General features: G+C 35.7%; 1 protein-coding gene across 1 annotated transcript in view; it reads left to right on the top strand.

The window, feature by feature from the left end:
• Positions 1–522: 522 nt before the first annotated feature.
• The window catches only part of phtf (putative homeodomain transcription factor), a 119540-nt gene continuing 93340 nt past the window's right edge, over positions 523–26722 (top strand). Inside the window, exons 1-4 of the mRNA XM_081756487.1 lie at positions 523–1220; positions 1496–1567; positions 17704–17843; positions 23085–23302. Of these exons, the coding sequence (XP_081612613.1) occupies positions 1542–1567; positions 17704–17843; positions 23085–23302 (384 nt within the window). The 5' untranslated portion in view covers positions 523–1220; positions 1496–1541. The remainder of the gene's footprint in view (positions 1221–1495; positions 1568–17703; positions 17844–23084; positions 23303–26722) is intronic.

Here is a 26722-nt window from a genome sequence, read left to right as displayed (position 1 = left end):
TTTTCCGATTATACTTTCCGAAATCCGGATTTTTTACCAATTCCGTTTTTTTCGAAATCCGGAAAGTAATTAATTTCCGATACCGGAAAACAAATTTTCCGGATTCCGGAAAAGTTTGGCCATCCCTAATACCATCAAAATATTAATTATATTCCTATATGAGGATTATATATATACATACACGTAAATGATAGGCAACAATAATCGAAAAGCTTATTCCAAACCGGAAATTTCTTATGGAAATCGCTAGCAAGGTGATATCGTGATATGAAATAAAATGGGAAAACCTGGTTCAGGTCTTCAAGAACATACAAAGAAGTAGTAACAAAGTGAATTTAATGAATCATCCATGTTAGTGTCTGTGAGTTTGAAAGAATATAAACAAAGCATTAGCTTTTGCAGGCCATTGACTGCGTTTTGTACTTTCTCTATATAACGCCAATTAAATTTCTTTCTCAATGTCATGACTATTATAAATAACCCTGGTCATGACATTCACATTATAGGCCTACATCCGGGTTGGGTCACTATGAATTAGGTTGTCTTATACAGCTGTTTAATTTAATGCAGATACCGTTATTGATTTCAGCTGAAATGTTGTGTCATCTCAAACTAAAGTTAGAAACTACAAAAATAAATCAAACTACTCTTTCACAACCTTTGCGTTTCGCTCGCAAGATAGAACAAAAGAGACAACCACAACCGTAAATCAAGCAGCTGATTTTGTTGCGCATCGCTTGTTTACGGTGCAACGCATCCTGGTAGTTAACCAGCTGTTCGCTTCAGGGTGCTTTACGCTTAGTAAATCAAATGTAGAGATTGTTGTTTAAAGTTTGCGATAGAAATGAATGGAATTGTAATATTTTAGCTGTGCTTTTAGATAAGAAGTTTACGTAAATATATTCGCAGACGTTAGAAGTGTCCAGATAAATGTGGAACTCTTTAAATGATAACAGAGACTGTAGATTGATCCGGCGCCGAGTGCGACTGTGCAATTGCAAGGATTGTTTGTTTTCATTGTGCTATCTTCCTGATTGATTTAATAGCGTAAATGTGCGAGTGATTTCGAGTGTACGCAGCATTGCGGAAAAGCCCGATTTATTTGTGGATATCAAGCTAAAGAAGTTGTTTGGCGACCTTCAGAACACAAGCCGCTAAACCAGTGTATTTTGCACAAAGAACGTGTAGTGCGCAGTGTTTGGGCTTTGTCCTGTGTTCAGGTATGTACAAAAAATTATAAATGCACCATATTATTTTTATGTATTGAGATTAATGTTGGAAGTTAGCTGTTTATGTATGTATATCCATATAGCGTGGTAGGTATCTTTAGAAGCTAATATCGTTTTGAGAACACACATATAAATTGAGTATGTAGGAACAGTGATGTGAAGTGTAAACAAATGATTTCGCATTTTCATTGTCTTATATAATAATTTGATTCTCGAAAGAGTTGGAATTAATTACTAATGTGGAATATATATAAAATGTCTTTCAGGGTTCAAGCTGGACATGTAGAGAAAAACTTCTAAACAAGAACAATCATGGGCTTAGAAGAAACGTTATCATGGTACGTATGAATAAGAATAGAACAATAGACTAATCATTTTATACTTATACCTTGTAATACTCTATTAGAAAGGTTTTAAGTCATTTTACATTTAAAACGTGTGCAAGAAAGGTTAGATCATTAAGTGCGTGTAATGTATAGTACCAATATTTCCAATATTTTAATTGATCACGCAACTTTTTTTTTTTTTTTTTTTTTTTAATCTTGATCATAAGTAACAACATTCATGACAACCCTCGCAATATATAACAAAAATTGTGAGTGTAATTTGTACTTTATGTACAGGTATTTACACTACTCTTTTAAGAAGCTCGATTCTTACTATTGAAGTGGATCTGAACCAGATTTCTTTCTTTTTTTTTTTTCCAAAGCTATACTTCTAAAAATGTTTATTATTATTATTTGGGTCTCGCTCGCCGAAAGCGAGCACTTTAGCCGTGATATTACAAGGAATTAAGTACGGTAATATATTTTTGCTTATAGATGACGATCCAAACTTCCCGCTTTGGGAAGGAGGAGAAACGCCATACTTTTAGGGGATATAGTATACATGAAGCTGCATCAGTTTCCGAAGGAGCAGGACGCTCATACTTTTAGGGATTATTCATTGAGTATGTACGAACTTACAAAGGGGGTAACAAAGCGACTTTTATTTACTTATCGACTGATACGAAAATAAAAAAGAACGTACCTGTTCTTTATATCGGGAAGGTTCTAGATTACTGGTCCACCATGTAGGTTAGTAGCTGGATTGGTTTCTTTCTGTGCTTAAGTTTATACCTTTAATTTACACAGTATTACCGAGCGAGCGTTAGCGAGTGAAGGCGGGTTAGAGCCCCGCAGGGCACGTTGTTTTCTGTCTTTATAACTGCTCAATGGGAAGGGGGACCAGTAATCTAGAACCTTGCCCTTTATATCTGCATGTGCAGTGCCCTTGTATTTTATCTATGACTATGTGTGTGGGGAGAGGGGAATTTAACGCATATCACATGTCTTGTGCACATGGATACTTCTTACTATTGCACTACGTAGAAAATTTATGGTATTTCATGTAGCAGTGGTAACAGAACACAGAAGAAACGCAGATCAGGGGGTTCTCATGCATAATATTACCCCTTTAGGAATTATTGATTGACTATCTAGTATGTTAAAAACTAGGTAACAACATGTCCTGCGGGGCTAGAACTCGCCTTTACTCGCTAACGCTTGCTCGGTAATACAATGTGAATTAAATATTAAACTTTGGTACAGAAAGAAACCAACGTAGCTACCAGGGTGGAAAAAAATCATGATTTTTTTTCAAAAAAATCATTTTTGTTGATTTTTTTATTTAAATCGATTTTTTTGATTTAAATCAAATCTTTTTCTTCGTATAATACAAGTCGCGAACTGAAGAAAAAAAACATTAGGAATTAGTATTAAATGTTAATTATGCCATTTAAGTGAAAGTATTGGGTTTTAATTTTGAATTAATTCCCAATCGTTAACCTATTTCAATCCCAAACAATGTTTCTTAAGCATTAAGGAAAAAGTACAGCAATGTATATCAACATGACACTTTTCTTTTCACGAAAGTTACTGATATTTGGCAGGGGCATATTTTTAAACAATTGGAACTAGCTAGCGGCACGAAATACATATAAAGTACATAAATTTCGCCTAAAATTAACTAACTCACTCTATGATCTATGGAACCCGGAGGTTCAATGCCATTTTCACAAAAGCTCTCCTGACTTCTATCCTTAGTCAACTGAATCCAGTTTCTATTTTATATTCTTATTTCTGCGAGATACATCTTAATATTGTCCTCCCATCTGCGCCTAGGTCTTCCTAATGGTCGTTTTCCGATTGGACTTCCAGTTAAAACTTTGAAAGCGTTCCTACTTCCTTCCATTCTCGCTACATGTCCTGCTCACCTGAGCCTCCAAGATTTGATGACCCTAACAATGTTTGGTGAATGGTATAAATTATGCAGTTCCTCATCATGAAGTTTTCGCCATTCCTCATTTCCGTTCCTTTGGGTTCCGAATATTCGTTTCAGAATTTTATTCTCAAATACTTTCAGTCTGCGTTCTTCCCTCAGCGTAAGCGACCATGTTTCACAACCATACAGCACAACAGGCATAATTATCGTTTTATATATTTTAAAGCTTCAAATTCCTCGACAGAATTCGCGACGATAAGAGATTTTGAACTGAATAATAACACGAATTCCCTGCTTTTAGTCGATATTTAATTTCTTCGTGAATATCGTTTTCTGATCCTATACATTAGCCGATGGCAGAACTTTCTTTGTCTTTATGCGATGAGCTTTTGTAAGTCAAAAATTTTCTGCAGGAATTCCAAAATAATAATAATAAAAAAATCAAGAAGATCAGTTCCAGCAGAAGAAACACTTGTGATTGTTAAAAATATGCTTTATGTGACGTGAAAAACAGTTCAAATGCATTTAAGACATCTATACATAGCAGGCACGTTTTTATACTTTTCTGTTGGCTATTTTATTTCCTCTGACAATTTTTCCTGCACAGGCGCGGCAAATTTTCTGCGACCACATCGCAGATCGCGGCATGTTCTGCAATGGGGTCAAGTATTCACTTTATCAAAAGTATTATTCGATATTTTAACTATCCCGAGGAACTTCTATGTATTTAGTACATAAATTTCGCCCAAATTTTTAATTTTTTTTTTTTTTTTTTTTTTGTTTAGGAGAGGGGATCGGACCCCTTTAAATACGCCCCTATTATTTGGAAACAAACAAATAGACGTGGACATAAAAGAGCTTTCATCTTAAATGTCCATGGTGATTTCCCCGTTGAAATAGAAATTTTAAAACCCTGTTACAAAGGGAAGAAAGCAGGGTTCACCCGTAACCCGTTCAAACCTGATTTTCCCTGATCGTTCCCTACATAATACTAGTTTTCATACTGTGCTTACATACATTTGAGTCTCATTGTATTATGATTATTATCTTCCATAATCGAAATAACAGAAGAGAAACGGGATTTTACTTACTTTCACTTCAAATTAATTCATTTCGAAATTTGATTTAAATCAACGATTTTTATGGAAAAAATCAAGTGATTTAAATCTTGATTAAAATCGTGATTTAAATCAGACTGATTTAAATCAATCCACCCTGGTAGCTACTAACTTTTATGGGAGGACCTGTGTTCTAGAACCTTCCCGGTAAGAATTCCTCATTATTTTCATTTTGCTAATTGCCTGTATACACATGCAAATGGTAAGTGCATCTTTGGAGCGTAAGCGAAAGATGCTCACATCTTTTGATATCTGCAGTAGACGAACACGTAGATAAGTCTTTTCGGAAGTTTCTCTAGGTTAACCAGACTTACCTGGTTTATTATTTTTCGGATTTCTTTCTCAAAAATTTGTACGTAATTTGATGCGAGAAATCGATTGGTGCATCTCCGATTTCTGGAGGGGACACCGCATCAAGGTCAAAGGTGAAAAAGCCCTACTAGGGCTGTAGCATTTCACATCTGTGGATTAATATATGCGGCTCCTTGATATTCGCATTGTAGTTTGTGAAGCAATTAAGTCGAAGCTGATCCCCAAATTGGATTTGGATTTTTATTATTATTATTTGAATCTCGAATCGCCGTTAGAAATTACACCATACCAAGTAAAAGAAAAGGACTTGTCTCATCTCCAGATCTCGAATCAAAGTTATAAATAGTGCAACCGAGCTCCTTCGTGGCTTAGCGGTTAGCGTATGCGCCGTCAGTGTGGGAGACCCGAGTTCGATTCCCGGCGGGAGCTCATGTGGTTCGGATTCCACGCTAATCCGTAACTAATTGTATGGCCTATGTCCCTGCAATACAATCAGTAACTAATTGTATGGCCTATGGAAACCGGAGGTTCAATACCGCGTTCACAAAAACTCTCCACGAATTCTATCCTTAGCCAGCTGGTTCCAGTTTCTACTTTGTATTCCTATCTCTGCGAAATCCATCTTAATATTGTCCTCCCATCTGCGCCTTGTCTTCCTAATGGTCGTTTTCCGATTCGAATTCCAGTCAAGACTTTGAAAGCGTTTCTACTTTCTTCCATTCTAGCTACATGACCCGCCCACCTAAGCCTTCTAGACTTGATGATCCTAACAATGTTTAGTAGACCCTATAAATTATGTAGTTCCTCGTTTTGAAGTTTCCGCCGTTCCCCATTCCCGTTCCTCTTGGGTCCGAATATTCGTCTCAGGATCTTGTTCTCAAATACTTTCAGTCTATGTTCTTTCCTCAGAGTAAGCGACCATGTTCCGCAACCATACAGAACAACAGGCATGATTATTGTTTTATATATTTTAAGCTTGAAATTCCACGACAGAATTAGCGACGACAAAAGATTTTGAACTGAATAATAACACGAATTCCCTGCTTTTAATCGACATTTAATTTCTTTTCGTGAATATGATTTTCGTCCGCTAGTATTGATCCTAGATATTTGAAAGCATCCACTTTATCAAAGGTATTATTTAATATTTTAACGAATCCATCATTTGCCGCATTACGGTCCCGACGCACTTCCATATATTTAGTTTTCTCTGCATTTACTTCTAAACTCATGTCCCTGCAAGCGTTTAATAAGACCTCTGCATTTCTTTCTATTGTTCTCCTATCATCCCCTATTAAATTTACATCATCAGCATGTGCCATAACCTGGTGAATACCGTTCAACTCTAGGTCCTCGTTGCTATCTTTGATTTTCCTTATAGCGTGTTCCAGGACAAAGTTCAATAATAATGGCGACAACGCATCTCCTTTCAGGTCATTTTCGACGTGAAAGCTCGTGGACAAAAGTTTTCCTGCACGGACTTTGCTTTGGGATTAATTTAAACATACCTTAATTAATCTAATTAGCTTTTTCGGTATTCCAAATTCGGTAAGAACGTTGTACAATGTTTCTCTCCTAACCGAATTGTAGGCCTTTCTAAAATCAATAAATAGTTGATGTACCGGGCTACTGTATTCCCACTTCTTTTCGAGTATTTAGCGAATGGTAAATATTTGGTCGATAGTTGATCGATTTCGTCTAAATCCATACTGATAATCTTCAATAATTTCATCTGCGTATAGGGTCAATCTTGTTAATAGAATGTTTGAGAGGATTTTATAGGATGTTGACAGAAGAGAAATGCTTCGATAATTATTACAGTCAGTTTTGTCGCCTTTCTTGTGGATTGGAACAATGATTGATTCTTTCCACTTTTGTGGCAATTCTTCCTTGTTCCAGGTAAGGAGAATGAGTTTGTGTATCTTGTTCCATAATTTTTCGCCTCCAGCTAAAATTAACTCAGCCGGAATTTCGTCTACACCCAGAGATTTATGTTTCTTTAATTTCTTTATAGTGATTTCTACTTCTATTCGGTTGAGTTTTGGAATATACGGTTCTGCGGTGTGTATCTCCCTTTCTCCACGCACATTAGTTTTTGGCTGCGTGTTAAGCAAATCGTCAAAGAAATCTTTCCACCTATTTAAGATGATATCCGTATCAGTGAGAACTGTACCGTCAGATTTTTTTAATATATAAGCACGAGGTTGATAGCCTTTCTTAAATTTCGTTGATTCCTTTATACATGTCCCGAATGCTCTTATTTTTACAATTATCTTCAAGTTCCTTAATTTTAGCTTTCAGAAAATCGCGTTTCTTTATTCTAAAAGTTTTGGAAGTGTCCTGCCTGATGTGTACGAAATTTTGTATAGTTATTTCATTTGGATTTTGTAGCCAACGTAATTTTGCCTGTTTTCTCTTCTCTGCTAGTTTAATGCACTCCTGGTCGAACCATGGTTTGTTCCTACTTATTTTCGCGTGTCCCAATTTTTCTTTTGCTGAAATTTTAATGCTATCTTTAATTTTAATTCAAGTATCTTGAACACTAGTGCACTCCGAATCTTCTAAAGCCGAGAATCTATTCGAAACTTCAGTCTGGTATTCTTCTCTTACCTGGCTCTCTTTTGATTTCTTTAAATTAAATCTCTCCGTTTTCAGACATTGAATATTTCCTTTATTCAACGATAATCTCTCTCTTATTATCACTGCTACCAGGTAGGATCATTGTCACAATCAGCCCCTCTAAATGACCGGACATCAATTGTACTAGATCGTTTTCTATCTACTAAAACGTGATCAATTTGGTTATGTGTTTTACCGTCTGGTGAGGTCCAGATGTATTTATGAACGTCGCGATGTGTGAATTTTGTACTCTTCACGATAAGGTTTTTGGATGTTGCAAAGTTCGAGTCTAACACCGTTGTCATTACTTTCCTTATGCAGATTTTCGTTCCCTATAATCGGCTTGAAAGTATCCTCTCGTCTACCTTCGCGTTGAAATCCCCTGATAGAATTTTCATATGGTATCGCAGGAGTTCATCAAATATCCGTTCCACTTCTTCGTAAAAACTCTTTTATATTGTCATCCTTATCCTCTGTTGGGGCATGTACATTAAAACAATAATATCACGTCACGGACCCTAAAGAGTAATGAAGGAAAGTCTGTCAGTGACAAATTCAACCCACTTAATTGCTGATATTCGCTTGTGAACGAAAAATTTTGTCCCTAATTGATTATTTTTATTTCCTTCCCCGTAAAAGAACGTAAAATTTCCGGAATTCACAGTTCCACTTCCTTTCCCACCTAACTTCCTGAACTCCTACTGGGTCCATCCTGTATTTCTCTAACACATCTGGTTACGGATTTTAACGCGCCTGCCCTATAAGGACTTCTAATATTCCTTGTTGCAAATCCGATGTCCATTTTCTTCTCCTGAGGTCGTGCCAAGTTATCAGTCCTTGTCCGAGGCTTCTGTGAATGTTTTTTTTACAGGATGAGGTTGTTAGCCTTACCCAAACCCCGAAGCTGGAGGACCACTCCTTGTCTGTCCGCGACTGCTTACTCAGTATATTCGCAGCTAACCTCTATATCTAGAGGCCTTCTCCTCGATCCGCAACCTGAGGTCGCGCCATGCCGTGGTGACAGCAACCCACGTTACACGGCAATAAATAGTGAAACCATTCAAAATAACTGAATAGTCAATTTGTCTTTTTTCTCTGCCTTTCTTGCTATAAGATTTACTGTTCGAGCCAACAATGCTTATTCGACAGCTTTAGTGTAATCGTTAAACTTCATTTTCTAATCTGACTCAAGGTGAGCCGACTCACTTGGCCTGAGCTAATAGTGAAAATGTGTTGTCTTCCCGACCTTCAGTGTTGGAAACAAGTATAGTGGCATAGGATTAGCGAGTAGTCCATGCACAAGCTCGAAATTCCGTTTAAAAGCTTTCAACTATTTGGCCGTCGATTTGACCTTGATGCGGTCACCTCTAGGAATCGAAATCAGCATCAATCGATTCCTCGCACAAAGTTACGTAAGAATCTCAAACTTTCTGAAAAATAAAATACCGGTAACTTGGTTTAATCTTCTGTTATATACTCACATCACCCACCAGTTATTTTAAAAATTATTCGATCGTAGTTTAAATCGTTTCTTTTAACTCACAATAAGGTAAGAAACAGGACGCGAATCTTAACGATTTTATTTATAGGTTGTGAGATAGTATTTACTGGTTCTTGTAGAGCTCCTTCGTGGCTAAGCGGTTAGTGTACGCGCCTTTGGCGTAGGAGACCAAGGTTCGATTCCCGGTGGGAGCTTATGTGGTTCGAATTCCACGTTTATCAGTAGGTTCATGTCTCATATATCCTCGCTGCTGAACGGGACGTTAAAGTCAAACTTTACTTGTATTTAAAACACTCATTCAAACTATTAAATAATAAGTTGGTAAAATTAGATACCCTGCTTAGATGATCCATATCCATTATGTTTATTTTCACACAGACATTAACTTGACAAACGAGGATACAAACACTCACATTAAACATCATAGTTTTTCCTCTTACGGGTATATCTGAATTAATGCAGACATACCCTTAAGGTTACAACACTGTTTACCACATTGCCTATATGTGCATATGTATTACAGTTCCTACTGGTGAGGGAAGTCAGGGGAAATGGTGCAGGTCAGGAAATCTCATGGAAAAAGACTAGAAATGAGGGAAAGTCAGGGAAATTTTATAAAACATATTTTTTTCTAACATTAATTGTACACCAATTTCAGCTTAGCCAAACATAATAATACCTATTTATGGGAGGTAAGTGGAATGTACGTATGAACAATTGATTACTATTTGTCTCTATAGAATAAATGTTCTTATATATAAATATTCACCGTTATTTTATTCCTTATTTATATGTCAACGTCATCCGACACCTGCCATGAAAGTCAGGGAATTTCCTGCCAAAGGTCAGGCAAATAGATTTATACAGGTCATTAGGAACCCTGTATTACTGACCACTTCACATATCTGTCTATTAAGCAGTGGTATTAATTTACATTGAATATGTAAAAGTTGTTTTTCAAAATAAACAAGTGTATGAGTTCAGACTTCTTACATTTATTTATTTATTTATGATTTACAAGAAGTAAGTATCCGGTTATAGTGCATTTGTGTACTTGGACCCCTCCTGTCCTGATTTGGGCGCAATCTTTGGGATACTTCACCTCCACACCACAACTCAAGCATATATATTGTAATTTGCAATTTAACAATTCATAAATTTATAATATTTATTAATAATACCAATATGCACCCAAAATCTCACCTTACGTATTATCGAGCGCACAAAGAGGCAAATTATCCATTTTTTCCTGGTAAATTTTCAAAATGTTGCTAGAAACGGACGACCAACTGTGGAAGTTAACCCAAGGTGAATGCCTATTTATTTATGAGATACGTATTCTATAGCGTCCGTTAGTAAATAATGACGCTAGTTCCACATACTTTTTTTTTTTTTTTTATTTTAATGGCGAAGGATGCATTGTGTTCTTCTGTACTCACTTTCTATTTAGCTGAAAGCAAACAAGTCATTAACAAGCTATAAATATTCAGTGGTTAATTGATACGTTCTCCTGACGAAGGATCTACCGGGCTCATAGACTCTTTTGCCAGAGGTAGATTTATATGAACTGTGATAGTTGATTCTCTGAAATTTTGTTTTGGTATAGCAACACTGCACAGTTATCCATTACTTCGTTTCATCATAACAACTGCCTATTTTAAGTACAATATTTTGCATTGTACTTACTTTTGAAAGAAAACGAAAAAAAAAAAAAGTAGTAGTAAACGAAGAAAAGAGCAATGTAGAGGAGTCGCTAAAATTAATTCTCTTTAACGAGGACGATTACGAAACATCACCTACTGATTGAAATCCAGATTATTTCCCAATAAAGTAAATTCCAATAAACTTTCTTGTTATTGTTAATTATTCCACATCGGACTCCCGAAGAAAACTCATCTAAACAACTTATTGACCGTGCCAATAGCGACTACTCTCAATCATGACTCCGTTTTCTTTCATTTAGAAATAGAAAAGAAGGAGAAGAAAGTAGAAGGGTAAAAGAAGGAGGTAGGAAAAGAAGAAAGAAAAGAAATAGGGTATTTTAATAAGAAACAGATTACTGGATAGTTCCGGAAATATAGTAAAAGGTCGGGAAAGTCGTTGAAAGATGAATCATTCTAAATGTTATTAACGACTAATCAATTTTGGAATGCTTCGGAATAGACACATGTTCCCTCATACCACCCAGACCTAGCTCCAGGCACCACGACCGTGGGATTGCCCAGGCCTAGACCTGGAAACGAGAAAGGTGAAATCATTCTTTGTACTGTTATTCCAACCGGTGATTGATAACCATCCAGCATCTGAACTCTGTTCTCTAGGATCGACCACACATATGAATTAGCCAAGAGGAAAAAAAAAACAAAATCAAACTTATAACCTCAATATAAATTTATGTATCGTATCAATAAGAATTTTAACTTCCTGGAAGAAAGATGTCATATTTAGGCTCATCCTGCTATTTTTGTTTCACTCCAAGAGCCGATTTAAACCATTAGTATCGGTCCTTCATGACCTAGGTTATTTACCTTAACACATCTATTAAAACATGACACATATATTACAGATGTTAATATGACAAATGATATCACTAAAATTACTTAAATTAAATCTATCATGCATTCACACGCTCACTCACTCAGGACAGTGTATATATGTTTAAAGGAAAATCAAATAGCTACAAGGGTACAAATAGTTTATTACATTCATAGTGAAAAGAAAAGACAAAACAAGTAATTATGAAGAAAATATTAAAAGCACAAGTTCTTGGTTATATATTAATAGAGTACATAGTGTTATATTTTAGTAAATTTTTGTATATTCAATCATATTGACAAATGGAAAGAAAAGGGAAAAAAAAAATATAATTACATGTATCATATCTTAGGCATGCTAAAGCAAAATTATGATTTGCGACATACGCAAAAAAGACACTTATTTCACTTAAAAAAAAATTGGACAAAGAGAAAAGAAAAAAAAACTTTTAGGTGTATTAGAACTTATATGAGTCTCTACCTCACATTGATCAATAAAATATTAATAATTTTGAGCGTTCAAATCACAAATCACGCACTAGTCGTAGTGTCCAAAACATTTCGCTCCATTTAACTTAGTTTGTGTATATATCTATATATATATATATATATAACTAGTGGTTTACAAAAACCATTCATCGACTATATTTGGTTTGTAGCTCTTAACAGTTTATATCTGCAATCGCACACTGCTACGTTTATACCCATCTAGGGATTTCGAAAAAATCACTTTCACCAGAGGATGTTTCTCCTCTTAGACGGTCCATTTCCAACCTTATTAATTGAATAATTTCAAGTTATTTATCCAACACTGGGACACGTCATGAGACCTTTCCTTTAGATCACTTTTGTATATATGTATACACGGTTCGGATTAAAAAAAAAAAACGATCTTCCACAGGTGTACGGAGTATGATGGTTCAAATTGAGGATAGAAAAAAAACTGGTCAAGTCATAGGATACATATGCAGGTGAGAAGGATTCAAGGTGCACTTTCCACAATGATTTTAGGTTAGTTGTTCAGGGATAATATTCGTTATGATGTGGGTTACGTTTAGACCTGCCGTTACTTTTCAATACATGCCATTACATAATTACAGAGGTTATTATTTACATCGATTCAGAAGAAAAGGAAAATTACTTGAGTGCACGGCGGTATTCTTGACAATATCTACATTCTTAAATTCGTCGGAAAACTCACTGGTAAACTATAGCAACCAATACACGTTTAGGGGGACAGACACGAGCGCTCTTACATATATTCATAATACATTTAATATCATACTTTTACTTTAAAATCATATTCACATACTAATTACATATACATTTCGACGTATTCATTTCTCTCTCTCTCTATATATATATATATTTATAATAAATGCGCACACATTTAAATTAATCACCCCAACAATAAATTTTTTGAAAAGGTTGCAACATTGTCCAAGAAAACAAATGACTTCCAACATTACATTTGAAAAGAATTGAATTTTTTATCTGATACCGCGCGTCTATAAATTTTAGCTTTTATATAATCAATTCGTGCTTAAATAATGAAAAAAAAAAACTTTGTGAGGCAGGCACGTAACACAGAACATTCCTAAAGATATAAATAGATAACTCAAAATACAATTTCTGGGCCCAGATCAACTACAAGGTAATCGAAAACCAAAACTGAAAGGAAAGTGACCAATGGATTAAAAAAAAACTTAAAGGGACGACGGTGAAAAAAACGTAATTGAAGTGTCGTCAAATATGAAGTCTTTGTTCATTTCGGCGATAGGTCAAAATGTGATGGAGGACCCAATCAATATCTACTTTATCCATGAATCGTGTCTTGCAACGTCTCAGCTGGTAATTTCAGATCAGAGTTGTACGTTAAATAAATCGTAAGCAACAAGTTCAAAAAAAAATCGGGGGGGGGAGGTTGAAATTTAAAAAAATCTCGAAGTAAGAAGGAAGAGACAAGAGAGAGAAAGCGGCGCCAACGAAAGGAGAAAGATTAAAGTACTACTCACTACACAGAAGAGTGATCGAATTTAAATATATAACAACTCATAGCCAAAATATTCACATATGCCGAAAGAGGGTGGTTTACTTAAATACGTAAACTAGGAGGGAGGCCCTGCTGCCAAGGATGCAAGTTCTGTGTCCATCAGATCCCAATCCCACAAGAATTTGCTTGTAAGATTGAAATCCGATCCCCGTATCCGGCCCAGACCAGCAGGATAAAGGGAGAGGGGGAAGGGACCAGGTAACTGCGTCCCCAATTTTGAAATCTCTAAGTAAGGAAAAAGAATATTCGACCCCTCAGAAGAACTAAGAAGGTTCAAGGACAGTAATGAAACTAGAGTAATAGCTAAGATATCCCTAATTAGTGATTTGCCAAAATAAAAAAAAAATTAAATAAACTGAATTTTGGATCGGTGATTTCTATGGCCAAACCTCACCGATAGCTCCCCTTCGCAGAATGCGCTAAATTCTGAGGCATCGATTAATTTCCATCACTATCTAGTTTGAAAACTAAGAAAAGAAAACGAAAATATTCAAGGGGGGAGAGGTCGATGCCCGGGTACGGAAAATAAATTTCAATAACTAATTGTTTTGATTCTGTAACCCTGTCAGAGCTGTCGCCTTTATAAACATTGTAAGCTAGCCCGAGTAGGTAACGTGAAGAAAAAAAAATCTCACAGAGCAGGATATTCTATTTTTTTAAAACCGACCAGAAAATATAATTCACTACAGCGCTGATGTATAACTACTACTGTCTTTTCACAATTTATTATTCGATATGTCTAGTCAGCGATTATATGATGCTACCCATTCTATCAGATGGTATTACTATGGTTGATTATTACTATAACCCATCAAACTACAAAGCATTACCATAGTCCGACTATATATCGCCCTCCGGTCCGCGTGATATTATGGTGCAGGGGTCAGAACCTGAGATGTTTGTAGCTACACGTATCTATTCAATATCTATATATCAACACGCGGCGAAGTACTCACTGGGCTACTATATATTTAACTATATGGGTGTTCTATCTTCTATATTCATTTACTACAATATTCATACACTTTCATATTCATATTCGTATTAATATTCATATTATATTCATATCATCATTCTTTTCATTCACTACGACGCTATATTTTACAAACACCCTGTCTCCTCTATCTACGCCCAGCCTATATACACATTTCATCATAACACTTTAAAATCTATAATCACTACAAACATTTCCCATTCCGATCACCGCACGACAACCTCACTCGAACTCAAGACTCTTTCACCACACACACAATACTATGTAATACCTGGTAGCTTTATTAAGAAAAAAAAAGTCCTACGTATGTTCACTGAGAATAGAATTATCTGCGATAATATTTAATGTTTATGAAATTCTGCAGCAACAATGAAATTCTGCAGCCACTAAGAAAAAAATGAACATTTAATATAATTTCAAAGCGAAGAACTAGCATCATATCGCCCGACTTCTGTTAAAAAATTACGTATAGTTTATTTACTTAAATATTTCGATTTCTAGACTAAGCAGAATGTTGAAATTTTCAGGATATATTAATTTTGGGTCACTTGACCTACCTGTACATCCATATAGGCTGTGAATTATACCTTCTAGGTTTTATTTCGAAAAGAAAGGTCAATTTCACGGAAACTAAATCACTAAGAACATCGACATGCGAATGGCGGTTAGTACTGACTTTTGACACTAGGGCTAGCGACGATATAATCAACCCTTGAACAACTGAATGTGACCTTGTACACGGAATTATTGTACTACATTACGTTCACTTTTAAATATTGTGTATGAGTTCACTTAATGACGGAATAATAAACAATTTATCGCATAGTAAATACTACACTGTCCATATTTAATTATCTCACACACTCTTTCATCGCTTAACTACCACTACCACTGATACTACATTACAAATATACACATACTACTTAAACTACAAGACACATCATGCCAATACACACCAATCATCACTATCATTAATACATGTTATACTAATAAATATACACAGACAACATTCAGATTTTACCATTTTAAATCGGCTCGAAAGGAAAGGGAAAGAAAGGAACAGGGCCAACTGGCCCTTGTATTTACTAAATCACATTCTTAAAATCAACCTGTTTAATCAATGCCCCGAGGGGACGTATCGAAGTATTAGCTAACAATAGGACCCCTGCCCTGAAGGGGCAGGAACCCGGAACAAACTACATGTTCAACTCATCCCGCTGGAAGCCGTACTCCCAATTTGGGAGTCAGATAGGAGCCCTTACTGTAAATTTACACGTGCATTATGATTACTATTCTAACTACAACGAAATTAAATACCGCCATGTATGTTAAAAAAAATCACTCGCTACCTACATAAACAAATCTATAATGGACAGGTCTTGTAACCCTCAATTAGCAGGAAAATTGGAAGGTGTAAAATATCAGGGGAAAACACTGATCTTCAGAACCGGTTTTAGGAAAAGGAAAACGGAAATCACACTACTTCGGAATCCTGTCCATAGCGATCGGTGGATGCAATCATGGCGTCACTATATTGCACTTACTATTTCAGCTTTTTTAGTCCAGTTTTACTATGAAATTTAATAGTTCATGGCTCCTCAAGACTTCCAGTGATTGTACATGTTAATAAAATCCCAAATATTACCTTGTTTGCAGCTTTTCTAGCTACTTTTCGACTTTTTAAGCTAGACGATCAGAATCTAGTGTCTTCAGTAACACTTCCCGGCATGGAATGGAAATAATTGCGCCCTAATATCATAGCGTGGGTTTATCATCCAATCAAAACAAAGCATTTTTGGCGGTGGGGCTTTGAAACGAATAAAATTTGGTAAAATCTGGATTAAACTAGTTTTTAGAGGGACCTAGGTATCTAAAAGAGAGGTGAAGGGTGGTCCTGAAAATTCTGTCGAATTTTAGATTGGTTATTTAATCTGAAAGTTCCGTCCAATAGTGGACCTATGTTTTCAAATAGCACTGACACCGTAAGAATTGTAATAATCCATTTACACATCCATATACAAGACTTATAACTGATTTAAATATAAATAAAGATATTGATTCCCAAAGCTATAATTCCTAATGAAATTTTTTACAGTTTTTCCATGTTAATTTGAAATAGAATAACGAACAATATTACGAATTATATGAACAGCCAGAAATTTTTGTTAAACGTCAGGTACAGTCGGTGCAAAAAAATTCGGGCACCCTCCTATTAAAAACATAATCACATTAGACTGTAATGGCATATTACACTTTCAAGAAGAAGAATGAAAATAACTTGTAGAGGAGAACAATGATCAAGATTTAACCTGAAGAAATTTCCGTTTCCTCCCACTTTCTTCATTCCACCATTTCATTCATTTCTCATCACCACCGTCTCCTTTAAGTCTAGGCGGCATAACTGTGGGACGTAAAACTTAAGATTTGACTCTCCACCGGATAGATATAAGGCCTAACTATACGGACGCTAAAAACGCGGCGCTAACAACGAGGACGCGCATCGAAGATATTCAACTCAACGCATCTGGACACATTAGCGCGGCGCTGTAGTGTATACGTGCACGAATTAGAGGAAATTTAGATGTATTCAGTGGCGTAGCAAAGAGAAGCTGGTTATGGGAAGCCCCACAGTTTAGAAGAGGGAGGAAAAATGCAATCCACGTGATTAGTGTCAAAATTATTGCATACAAAAGTGTTTTCTAAAACTTAGAAGCAATAAGTGTTTCTTCCGGTACAAAATTTAATTTAGTACTACTGAAATGATTGTTCTAAATGAGAAAATATAAATTTGAAAAGGAGCCTATTGTAAGCTATTGAAAAGAGGCTTTGGCATACCCTTCATACGCTGCGTATTTAGCTTGTGTATAGTGCAGGACTACCGTCCTAGTATCAATTCGTGGTCGCGCAGAAACACGATACATCTTTACTGTAAGCCCCGACTTACGTTTTCTTTTCCATCCATTTGTCGGAAAACCTAACGCTTCAGAAATAGATTAAGCAAACAATGCAATGTGTTTGAAAATAATGCAGTTAAATGTTCGAAAATTAAATATGTAAGTAATGATGTGTGTCTTGTTTCAGGTATCAGAAGAAGATAGGTACATACGATAAGCAACAATGGGAGCGAACTGTTGAGCAGAGGATTTTACATGGATTGACTCACGTTCCGAAGAAAACAGCCAAGTTGAAAACAGAGCTGATCGATTTGGATTTGGTCAGAGGTAAGTTGAGATTTCTTTTGTCCATACTTCAAGTTGTAAAATTGATAGAAAAAGTTCATCTCTTGTGCTTGTGCTTTGCTTTATGTATTCGTTTCTTTTATATATTGTTACAGGAGTACCATATCTAATAACGTTACCGGCATGGGATCAACCAATGGTCAACTAAGTTGAGAACTATTAGTAAAGGTTTAAAATTGTAATTGTTTACGTAAGTGCGCGTAGATTTGATGGCAAATTATACAGGGTACATCAAAAAGTACTTTACAACTTTGAAATCTCTGATTTGATTGATTGTTCGATCGATCGATCTGACAGACATGGTTTTGGTGTCATTTTGTAGATTTTTTTTTAAACTTTATACCTAAAGAGGCTCATTGACGATGCGGCACCATTCCATCTGAAGTCTCACTTGCTCTATAAAGTTTTCAGACGTACGGGGACGACCTGAAGATTTGTTGTGTCTTACGGACCATCCAGTTTCAATAAAACACTTATATGCCACTGATAAATAGTAGGCCTATTGGGAGAGTCTTTACCATACTTTGTACGAAAATTACATTGCATAGTTGTCGCAGACTTGGATTCTTCAAATCAAAACACACAGCTAGCACGCTCGGGACCAGTAAAGGCAACCTTCTTTGCAGCAATTGCTGGTGGCTTGTTTCTAAACTAGTGTACTACGTGAGTCAAAAGTTGATGTATTTCGCTACAAAATAACACCAAATCTATGTCTGTAAGATAAGTGAATAAATCAATAGGAGTTTTCGAAGTTGTAAAGTCCTTGTTGATACACTGTATTTTGACTGCTATGCTGCAATCTTCTATTTGTCTATACACGGATCATTGTTTAAATTAAATACTCGTTTACGTACTCATAGCTTTACTTAACGAAGCAATAGAATTTATATGAAGTAATAATAATAATATTTCAACATTCACGTCCGAAACTGCACGATGTGATAACGTTTTTAGTAAAAGAGGACATAAAATCAGAAGACAGTCACGAGACGGTGATGTGACATTCAGCTACAGTAAGACATTCGTATGGTGCAAGCGCTTTAAAGATTTGTACACCGAATGGTACATTTGTCACCGACGACCTCCAACCCTATTCCACAGCAGTCCAGCACTCGTTCTTGGGAACATTCAGTCCCTTGAACAGTTTATCTTTGACATAACCTCGTGGCATAACCTATCGTGAAATTGTAACTGTATGCTATTTATGATTAGGAACAATAAACGTAATAATTCATAACCATTTGCTTTTCCGAAAACTGAATTTATACTGAGTTCCAAAACAGCTTTCCGTTTTTAACCGGCACAGAAAAAGTTGAAGTTTCCACAATCAAGGACCATTCAATGATTTTCACCTGTCCAGAAACCTAAAAATGTTCCTGGGAGGTCAGCATTTTCACAGTGATGACTAAGTGAAGCAGACCATCCTAGGACGGTTCAGACGCACTGGCTAATCTTTCTGTGCCGAAGCCTTCCAAGCATGAGTTAAGAACTGCGATAAAGGTATAACTGGAATAAATGTTCCAATTATACATTAAATGGTAAAAGCAAGTGAATTTCGTTTCACAATATGAAAATACGGTAGACTTCCAAACTATTCGAATTCAATACCTGAACTTAAAAGTAGTACATCTATCTATAACTTCTGTTGCAATAGGGGAATAAGATCAAAGATAGAATCTGCTCATCGGACACTGAATCTATATCAAAAATCATTACACGCTCTCTCTTACTGAGTTTGTTCTATGGACATTAACATTGAAACTGAACATGGACATTGATGTCTATCACTTCAGTTGCAGTCATCATCATTATCACCGCCACCATAGGTATTCTGCCCTTATTGGTAGGTCACTTGCCGCAACTGAGAAGCTTCCATGCTCCACCATCTTCCGCTAACCGTTTCTGTTTTGATATCGTCCATTAATTACAGTCTTCTTCGCTCCTCTCTCTTTTTCCTGCTACCATACCTTCTAGCACGTCCCTCATGATACAGTTCCTTCTTAGCCAATGTCCCAACCAGTTTCTTTTCCCCTCCTTAATAATATTCTTGTTCTTTTCTCCCCCACCATTTCTAACATCTTGTCATTCGTTTTCCGCTCGACCAGCTAATTCTTTCCATTTTTCTGCACACCCACATTTCGAAACCTCCAGATCATTTTTGCGTATCATCCATGTTTCTGACCCATACAGTACCACACTTTATACCAAGGATTTTATTAGTTTTTTTCTCAACTCTTTATTCAAGGTCCCACAAAATAGTAATTTCTTTCGCCATTCATATCCTTGCTTTTTTTTTATCACGTTCACACTTCATATCATTATTGCTACCCAAGTGACTTGTTCTATTTTCTCCTCTCCTATTTCTATATTTGACATAGACCCCTTGGTTCCAGTCACCATGGCTTTTGTCTTTATAACATTTATTTTCATCCCATGTTCTTCACAGCAGTTCTTCACGTTTTCTAACGTCTTATTGATTTTCTCTTCAGATTCTGCAACAAGTGTCAACCGTATACACCTAATGATTCTACCTCCTACTGAAATGCCGTCTTCATTTTGTAGGCTCTTTTTCACTATCTCTTCTAGATAGATATTAAATAATGTAGGCGAGAGACAGCATCCATCTCGGACTCCCCTACCAATTGCACTGTCTTCTATCATTTCCTTCCCTAACACTTACTTCTTTGTTCATATATAAGTTTCTTATGAGTCTTCAATGTTTCCATCCCAACCCAGCCTTCTTTAGAACTTGCAACAACAATTCCCAATTCATGCGGAAATCAATTTCTAAATCAATAAATACAACATACACCTTCTTCCCTTTTTCTATAAAACTTTCACCGATCACCCTTAATAATCCAATTGCATCTCTTTTGCCCTTACCTCTCCTGAACCCAAACTGTTCCTCTTCAACCTTTTCGTTTGTTGTTCCATACAACCTTCTGTTTAGTATTCGTAGCAAGAATTTTAGCTGCATGAGATACGAGACTAATAGTTCCATAATCTTCACATCTCTTTGGGTTCGATTTCTTAGCCATCGGTATCATGATCGTATTCACCAAGTCTTCGGCTACTCTCTTGTTTCATATATTTCATTGCATAGTCGGAACAATTCTTTCTTTCCCTTGTCTCCCATATTTTTAATGAATTCGATTGGTATATTTTCTATCCCGGTTGTCTTTCCATCCCTAATCTCGGATATAGCTTTTTTCAAATTCATCCTGAAGAATACTAAACCCTTTATCATCCTCTCCTATTTCATTTTCTGTTTCAACATCTAGGCCACATACTCTATTCCTACTCTCATATAAATCCTCTGTATATTCTTCGGTTACACTAGAGGAATTAAATCAGAGGTAAAACATATTATTGCGAACTGAATCCATACCAAAAACTGTATATTGCTATCCGTTTTATCCATTATGCGATCAGCGTTTTTTTATTATTATTATTATTATTATTATTATTATTATTATTATTATTATTATTATTATTATTATTATTATTATTATTATTATTATTATTATTATTATTATTACTATTTCCGATTTGAACAGATTGAATAACAATCGGAACAAAACTCATTCTTAGGGTGCTGATTCTGTGACCAAAAAAAAAAAAAAAAAAAATTACCTTTTTTATGACAACTTTTACTTTCATTAATTAGTTTTTCATTTTTAATGTTAATCCGTTAAAATCTATATCAATATGTCATTATTATTATGAATGTAACATGTCATTGTTCATGCTCAGAAGTACTTTTTTTTAAGGGAAAAATGTGATCTCAGTGTTTTTCTCAACATTGATCCATGACTTACACGTCAAAACAGTTATAACTTTTTCACCATCCTAACTTGATCAAAATATATAGCAGAACTTGTGCATGTTGATTTACTCTTTGACAGTTAACATAAACTAGTAATATTAAAATACAGGGTGTTTCAAAATGAATATCGGGATTTTAAAGCTTTGTAGTATTTATTACATTTATCGTACAGTTATAAGTAATATATCAAATGAAAGTGCAACTCAAATTGTTTTTGCTACAAGAGTTCAATGTGAGCATCATTCGTCACGGTATACACTGAATCGATAGGTGAGAAGGGCTCATAACTTTCCGCTGATACATGGCACAAAACACATTCAATTTTGGAGAGTCTCGTTGCAACCGTGTCACCTCATGGGGATTTGGTGACCCTCAGGTGCGAACATTATGAGTGTTTATATTGCCACGTAATTGAAATGTTGATTCTTCACTGAAGATGACATGCTCCAGAAAATCTTCATCGTCATGCAGCAACACTTCATTTGCAAAGGCTTGTAGCAACTGCAAACGATACAGACGTAGTTGTAAGCGTCTCCTTAAAATTCTCCACACACAGACGGTTGCATTGTAACTACAGATCCAGTCTTTGCAAAACATAAAACGCAAAAACGTCTCTACTCACTAGTCGCCATCTTTGCCACTAGCGCTTTCTAACGGCAGACAGAATAAACAGTACATGCCCATGCGTGCGTACAAAACTGTTTGAGTTGCTCTTTCATTTGATGTATTATTCATTGAGTTGCTCTTTCATTTGATGTATTATTCATTGAGTTGCTCTTTCATTTGATGTATTATTCATAATTGTAAGTTAATTGTAATAAATACTAGAGCCTGTCTATCTAAGGTGTGCCCTTGGAAAATATGCGAAACATACTTCGGCCTCACCCCGCCACCCTCTGACGGAGGAAACTTTCCCTTTGCTTAGGGAGAAGAAGCGAATGACCTCAGCTGTATTCCCAATTTGTCATTCAGTCGTTTGGTCTTGACGAACGATCGTAGGCTACTTAGAATGCCTAACAAGACAGAACTCAGCAAAGTCTATAAAATAATTCATTGTGGCAGCACTTCCGCATCCAACAATTGATAGATCTCGGCCATAGCAGCTTGTCTCTCCTCTTTCGAGGAAGGTACGGGAAATCATATATCGACAGCAGCACCAGAAGGGGCACAGTTTAAATAGAAAGGCTCTAAAAAGCCTTAAAATCCCGATATTAATTTTGAAACACCCTGTATTTACGTATATGCACACTCCACCAGGTATTTTCTAGTAAATGAGTAAATGGAAAACCATGCGTAAGTATGAAACATAGTTATATATTTTTAGTAACTTGCTTTGTTCGTTGCATTTCATATCTAATGTGAATTGTGTTTTTTATTCGAACTATTGTTGCTTGCAGGGTCTTCGTTTCCTAAAGCGAAGCCCAAGCACGGGCTGTGGAAAGTGACTCGCTTGGCTGTTCTTCGACTGCTGTTTTTACCTATTTACTCAAAATGGTGGATTCAACAGACGTCTTCAAAGATATTCGTTCTCCTAGTGACTCTTTATGTACTACAAATTTTTAACATGGGACTGTATTTTAGCTGTGATATTTTTGAAGAAGAAGATAAGTTTGAGGTATTGTAGCACTATTTTATTTCTTATACTTGTCAGGAATTAGATCCTAAAAATGAAGTATATTGGCTCCGTCATTACTTAATATTTTTAGAATATTGCGGAGACTATGTACCATATTTGCTAGCGTATAAGAGATGCCCCATTTTCTGTATTCAGTTTTGAGGGAGAAGTATTTTCAGTGCATATTTTTTTACATAAATAAAAGTAAATGTAAGTCCTTCTAGACCCTGCACCGATTTTGATAATTTTTGGTATTTGAGTACACCTGGCTTAAGGTTAGTGTAAAGAGACAAGTTTTGCTGATAGATGTCACTACAATCTTCGTATTTTTTACCTTTCACGAAAATTTACAATTTCTCTTACAAATTTCAAACTAGAGACTTCAAATTTTTAGAAAAGGAACTTCATAACCTATCAAAGGGAACAATCCGTGTCGATTTTTTATTTAGAATTTTCTTTATTGTTGAAACAGATCCATTGTTAAAGATTTAGATAACCATTTTAACAATCAAGCCATTTCAACAATGAAGAAAATTCTAAATAAAAAATCGGCACGGATTATTGCCTTCGATAGATTATAAAGTTCCTTTTCTAAATATTTGAAATCTCTAGTTTAAAATTTGTAAGGGAAGTCGTGAATTTTCGCGAAAGTAAAAAAATACATGGGAGAGATACGAAGACTGTAGTGCCATCTATCGGCAAAACTTGTCCCTTTAAACCAACCTTAATTTAGGTTCTTCGCACATTTGTATCTTGTATCTTTATTATTTTTTTTTTCGTTCTTTTCTTTGTAATGATGACAAGGGTTAGGTGGCAGAGCAGCCTTCGGCTGAACCTCGCCTGCTGAAATAAAGAGAAATTCAATTCAATACATTTTCGGCATAACGGACGGTTATGTTTCACCGCTATCTACCGTTACACCGCTGCGCTGATTTTAATGATTTGTTATACAATATCTGGAAATACAAAGAAAGGGTGATGTGTAAAAGTAATCAAAAACAACCGATATTAGTGTCCAATTCATAGTTTTCAGGATCGCTATAATGAATAGTGACACTCTTGTATCCGTTTCTGAGTTCAAATTCTTTCCCCATTGGGGCGGGGTAAGAGAGAGACGTAAAAACAATCGAAAATGTTCGACATTAGGGTCCAATACATAGTTTTCGGGGTCACTAAGATGAATAGTAATAGTCCTACTGCCGTCTTAGTCTAAATTTATCTCCATTGGCTTGGGGTGTTGATGGATGAGAGTGGGAAGGGAATGACGTAAAAATAATCGAAAACAATCGATGTTAGTATCCAGTCCATACTTCTTTGAGTCATTGAGATGAATAGTGACATTCCAGATGTCATTTAAATCCAAATTCAACCCCCATTTATCGTAAGGAGTGTAAGGGGTTCCAATGTTCTCCATAAATCTATTCTCCCCGCGCGAAGAATGAGTATTTCAGCTAGTATTATATAAAATAATTACTATTTCACATTAATATAAAGTGATATTTTTAGAAAGAATGGAGGCACCAATACTTAAAGAAATGTAGATTGTCGATTGCTTGTCTGAAAATGTCAATAGCGCATGCACGTGCAGAGAAAAACACATTGAAATGATAAATAGGGCATTGGTGTCTAAACTGCATTTACTGACTTACTGAACTGTATGCTGTTGTACACTATAAGAACGGAAGGAAGACCTCAAACAACAGAATATAATCCGGAAAACCTATTTAAATTAAAATAATAAAAATATGTGTGTCAGTATATAAGACCCTTTTTTTAAAAAATACTTATTCTCTGAAAGAAAGAAAAGAAAGTTCCTTTTATACGCCGGCGAATAATGTACACTCATGTCCAAAATAATTGTCGAATACACTAGTTAACAAAGGTTTTGTTACATAAAAGGAAATACCTGTTCTTAAAGGAACTTTTTGTGCTGAATTCGAATATGCACTCGGTTTTTCTCCATCACGTACGATTTTCCCGTAACAGAGGGATTTTCGGGAAAATCCCTCAAAAATTTCCCTTTTCGTTTATTTTACACCCCAAGATCTTGTCCCCTTGCATATACTAACATAGATATTATACCTAAGTATACTTTGATTCATATTTAACAAACCCTCCAAGTTTCGTAATAATCGCTTTATTCTTTCTAGAGAAATAAATATGTTTGTATGTATACTGTGTGTACTGTTTATTGCACCTTATAGTAATGCTTTCAGATCTCTTAAGTTGAGGTAAAACGTTTTGCTTTATTACCACAAACACACATATAAAATATAATACAATATAATTTACAAGTGTGACAATTTACAATAAACAATAATACAAATGTACCAAAAGGTCATGAAAAGACAATCAAAACTATCACAATATATGAAACTTCCATTGGGTTACAAAAACGTACACTACTTCCTTCTTTTGTAAGAAATGTTGCATTCTCTAACAAGACCCCAACAATAGTCCCCCATCATTGAAGGATCCCATCGTCCCTGGTACCTTTTCTCCATTGCCATTATATCTTGGTGGAATCTTTCCCCCTATTCGTCGCTGAGAGCACCTAGGTTAGCAGGAAAGAAGCTGAGGTGGGAGTGCAAAAAGTGGATTTTTAAAGACATCCTACAACCCAACTCTTTGTATTTCTGTATCATGTCCTGTACGATTTCTGTGTAACTCTCAGCTTTGTTATTGCCCAGAAAGTTGCGCACAACACACTTAAATGCTGTCCAGGCAGCTAGCTCAGCACTGTTTAACTTGCTGTCAAAGCTATCATCAAGCATTAATTTCCTAATTTGGGGACCAATAAACACTCCCGCTGAAATCTTAACATCACTCAGGTTAGGGAACTTATCTCGCAAATACTTGAAACCTTCACCAGATGTGTCCATGGCTTTGACAAAGTTTTTCATAAGTCCTAACTTGATATGAAGTGGCGGTAGTAATATCTTATTAGGATCTACCAAAGGAGCGTATTTGACGTTGCATTCTCCAGGTACGTAATTCACTCTAATGTTTGTCATCAGCTCGGCTATCCCATAAACATAAAAAACATTGGTACTTCGTGTAACCGCACTGCAGTCCTAATAAAATACCAACTACCTTGAGATCACAACATATTTCATGAACAAAACGAAAAAACTTGGAGAATTGTATATATATGTATTAAGATATACATATACTGTACGTTTTAAAAAAATATACGTTGGAAGTACATTCTATTTTTATACACGTTTTTAATTTACAGAGAGCAATACAAGTGTGTTGTTGACTATTGTAAATATTCATTTCTATGTCTGTGTTTGTAGTGATAAAGCAAATCGTTTTTACCCCAACTCAGGAGATCTGAAAGCATTACTATCAGGTGCAATAAACAGTGCACACAGTATACATATAAATATATTTATTTCTCTAGAAAGAACAAAGCAA

This window comes from Thermobia domestica, chromosome 4 (assembly GCF_964235325.1).
Source record: "Thermobia domestica chromosome 4, izTheDome1.hap1.1, whole genome shotgun sequence".
Lineage (NCBI taxonomy): Eukaryota > Metazoa > Arthropoda > Insecta > Zygentoma > Lepismatidae > Thermobia > Thermobia domestica.
Note: the sequence above shows the minus strand (reverse complement) of the source record. Positions and strands in the feature narration are given on the sequence as shown.